This window comes from Morone saxatilis, unplaced genomic scaffold (assembly GCF_004916995.1).
Source record: "Morone saxatilis isolate NCDOM2014 unplaced genomic scaffold, NCSU_SB_2.0 Contig22, whole genome shotgun sequence".
Classification (NCBI taxonomy): Eukaryota; Metazoa; Chordata; class Actinopteri; family Moronidae; genus Morone; species Morone saxatilis.
The window spans coordinates 14,095,543-14,099,379 of NW_023339785.1; the positions used below are offsets into that span (position 1 = coordinate 14,095,543).

The 3,837-nt window shown below is 44.2% G+C and overlaps 2 protein-coding genes across 3 annotated transcripts in view; one reads left to right on the forward strand and one right to left on the reverse strand.

Annotated features, from left to right (window-relative positions):
- Window positions 1-1,288, reverse strand: part of si:dkeyp-121d2.7 (zinc finger protein 316) — a 4,302-nt gene extending 3,014 nt beyond the window's left edge. Inside the window, exons 1-2 of one of the 2 annotated variants that reach the window (XM_035669282.1) lie at window positions 1,059-1,288; window positions 236-587 (exon numbers count right to left, since the gene is read on the reverse strand). In XM_035669282.1, the coding sequence (XP_035525175.1) occupies window positions 236-542 (307 nt within the window). In that variant the 5' untranslated portion in view covers window positions 543-587; window positions 1,059-1,288. The remainder of the gene's footprint in view (window positions 1-235; window positions 588-1,058) is intronic. The other variant, XM_035669281.1, reaches the window with a different exon arrangement.
- Window positions 1,289-1,546: 258 nt separating this feature from the next.
- On the forward strand, window positions 1,547-3,186 carry mif (macrophage migration inhibitory factor). The gene is made up of 3 exons (XM_035669284.1): window positions 1,547-1,754; window positions 2,605-2,777; window positions 2,917-3,186. The coding sequence occupies exons 1-3, from the start codon at window positions 1,647-1,649 to the stop codon at window positions 2,981-2,983; spliced, it is 348 nt and encodes a 115-aa protein (XP_035525177.1). The 5' UTR covers window positions 1,547-1,646; the 3' UTR covers window positions 2,984-3,186.
- The last annotated feature ends 651 nt before the right edge of the window (window positions 3,187-3,837 follow it).

Sequence of the window (3,837 nt, forward strand, 5' to 3'; positions counted from 1 at the left end):
GGAGGGAGGGAGGGAGAGAGGAAGGAGGGAGGGAGAGATCAGCTCTTGCCAGATGGTTTCCAACAAAACAAGTGCGTCTTCACATAAGCCCTGACTGCACAGCCAGAACCCTGTTTCTAAAATAAATACAAACACAATCTTACTTAAATATGTATATGTTTGGTTTTTTTAAGCAAGGTGCCACTTGACACAAACTGTTCGTTAAGGCCACCCTCAAGCTACAAGAAATACTCACGGGCCACCTCAACTTTTCGTTTCAGCCGCCCTGCAGCTCCTTCCTCCGCCGCCGCCGCCAGCCCGGCGTTGCGGCGGTTGGCAGCCCAGCCCATCCCGTACTTGCGCTCGGTTCTCAGCTTGTTCTCGGTGAGCCTCAGTCTCAGTTTGAGAGCCTCGTTCTCCCTCCTGTTGAGGGACAGCTCCACCAGGTAGTCGTTCACCGTCTCCTGGAAGAGTTTGGTGATCTCGCAGACCGACGCTCGGATCAGACTGTCCATGACGGCCGTCAGATGCGTCTCAAACGTGGACACCGATTCCTCCATCATCGTGGTGGCGACAGCTTCGGACCTGATGACGGTTCAGTAACAGTGCTGTGTTATAAAACCAGCATGTCACTGATTGTGAGTGACACATATTACAGTTTTCAGATGTAGATGGCAAAAAAGTTTCCTAATCCAACCCGTAGCTATAGCCACTCTATATATCCAACCTATCCATATCGCCAGTGTCAGCTACAGAAATTAACTTTATCATTCAACCAGCTAACATCTACAACATTAAATATCCACAGTAAAGTGTGACAGTGGATCCTCACAGTAACATTATTATTCCATCTCTGTCACCGTTGAAGACCACACAGTCGGGTTTTACGCACAGAGTACAGCAGCAATACTGGAGTTTAACGCCGAGTACGCAACCCACGTCGGCTTACCTTCTTCTAATAACTTATAATCACTGATCGACACACAATAACGTTGAAGTAGGAGAGGAGCAGCAACCCCTCCGTAACGGTGGGAAGTGATCGTGCTAGCAGCCGGGCTAATTTAGCTTTGTATACGCACCGTTTGTCGGGTGAAACCCGGAGGAGTAAGTTGGACGTGAAACGGCGGCAGACGGTGTGGATTCACGGATCGCCGATGAGCTTGCGAGCAGAGAGCCACCGCGACAAAGGAAAGCACCATCCAACTTCTGCCCTCTCTCCCTCTCTCTCTCTCTCTCTCTCTGCTTCTGTTTTCCTTCTCGCCTCCTTCAGCACTGCTTAACGATGCTTGAGGACACTGCGCATGCCCAGTACCGTAATTACCCTACACCCAAGAGCAGCCGCACCCTGGGAAAAAAACAACACCCCATAAATACAGGGTTTTATACATTATTACTTTGTACTTATTGTGATCTCAGCAGTGGTGGTGGTGATTCTTCTAAGAGAATAAGTAAATAACAACATAAAAACACTTGATTGGCGTTTTGCTCTCAGTAAAAGTGTCTTCCAGGGTGGATGGAGGCGCTGTGGTCACTTTGACACATGGTTGCACACTTTCCAAGAGAGGAAGAGACGTCTTTCTTCGTCTGTTCTTCCGCCTGTTGGCAGACTCGCAGCAGCTGCAGCTTGTGAAGGGGCAGTAAAAAAAAAAGTAAAAGAAGGAGTAATCATGCCGATGTTCGTGGTGAACACCAATGTGGCCAAAGGCGATGTGCCGGCGGCTCTGCTGTCCGAGGCCACGGAGGAGCTGGCCAAAGCTATGGGCAAACCTGTGCAGGTAGGCCAGGGGCAACTTCTTCCTGCAGTATCAATGCGCACATGATTTCTCACCATGAAAGTAAATGCGCCTTCATTCTTTCCTGTACGGATGAGCATCCTGATCGATTTAACTTGCAATACGACCAGCGCCCATTTAACTGCAGCTTGAAGTAGAGACTGTGCGCGTCTCCACTGAATGAATCGGGGTAGCTTGTTGTGCAAGTGTGCAAACATAGTCTGGACTGTTATTTAGTTAGCATGGGTAGATGATTGATCAGCGGCGTCCTGTTCAATAAACTCACATTTAAAAGCAAATCTTCTGTAATTTCATACAACATACCCTTTACCATATTTGTGCCATACAAATGTACAGTTTGCATCATTGATAGGCTCAGGTTTAACTAGCATGCACATATAAGTATTCAACATAAAATGAACTTGGCTGCACATTATAAAATAAGGGTTTCAATTGTAGTCAGATGTAGCTTCCACTAAGGGTATTGTTTCTGGGAATGTGGGGATTTTGACAAGCAGACTTAATATCTTTTTATTATTTTTTGTAATGTATTTCTCCACCAGAATAATATTAAACAGCATTTTAGGCGATTAGGGCAGCTATACTGTAAGTTAAATAATCATATTGAATATAATGAGAAAAAAAGTTAAAATTATTAGAATATTTCACATTTCAGGTATTTTTGGTGACTTAGGGTAGAGTTGCAGTGTGGGAATTTGGATTAATTACTTCACTATTTGAGAGATCCTCACTAAAATCTGAAACTACAGTGTCACATTTAGGCTTAATTACACTAACACCAGCCACAACAATGTGGGCTGACATCAGTTTGTGTCTGTTTTGCATTTACCAGTACATTGCTGTGCACATCAACCCCGACCAAATGATGATGTTTGGAGGAAAGGGAGACCCCTGCGCACTCTGCTCCCTCCACAGTATTGGCAAGATCAGCGGTGCTCACAACAAGCAGTACTCTAAACTCCTGTGTGGACTGCTCAACAAACACCTGGGCATCTCTCCGGACAGGTAACAAACACAAAGCAACCAGCACTGCACATCATTAGGTTACATGGTGAATGAATCACACAGACTCAAGATATCCTTGTACCTTACTCTCTGTTAATGTCCAATCTAATTAACCTATTTCTCTTTGTGTCTATTTCAGGATTTATATTAACTTTGTAGACATGGATGCAGCCAACGTGGCCTGGAACAACACTACCTTTGGCTGAGAGGGAGTGCAACAGACTGAAATAGAAGATCATTCCAGTATTTTCCTACACGTGTAAAACCGACAAAATGAATAAGCAAAGACACCTAGTAATCCACTGGTCAATCCACTGTATGACTATTAAAAGCACTTAGCTGGACCCTTTAGCTTTGCACTAATCCTTTTAAATTTAAATGCAATAAAGGAAACCCTGTAGACCACAAATGAGTCTTTGTTTTCCTTGATTGTCTAGCTTGAAGAGAAAGAAATCTTAGGCTTTTTTCACTGTGGACATTTTGAATCGTCATACCAGGAAAAACACAGATGTTACTAATAACTTGCTTGCTGCTTCGCATTCAAGTGTCCCAGTAAGCCCTAACAGTGAGCCAGCATTCACAATACCAGGACCCTGAAACTGAAGCTGCTTAATGGAGTTCAGCCATCATTCATTTTATTATTTACAACTGTGCATTTTTTACTTGACATGCCAACATTTCTTCCATTAAAAAGGCCTGTTTGGATTGGCAGATATATGATAAAGGAATGAAGTGAGGAAAACTCCTTGGATGGAAAAACCTCCCTTTGGCCTCAAAATTAGTGGTTAGTTTAGGAGAGATATTACAACTTTTTTTCACAGTCTGAAACTAAACGACATTCACAGTCAGTGGTGCATTGAACCACTCGACTGAAGGGAAGATTCATAGTGATGTGTGAGTGAAAGAGAGCTGCCAGTTACTCGTATACAGCCTACGTGAAACTGTCTGTCCCAACTGAGTGCCTACCGACCTTTGACCACGATGAGCCCAGTGTGTGCTGATCTGAAACAACTGTTGGCCTGGTGTTTATTGACATAGTGGGAGATATTAATTGAATACT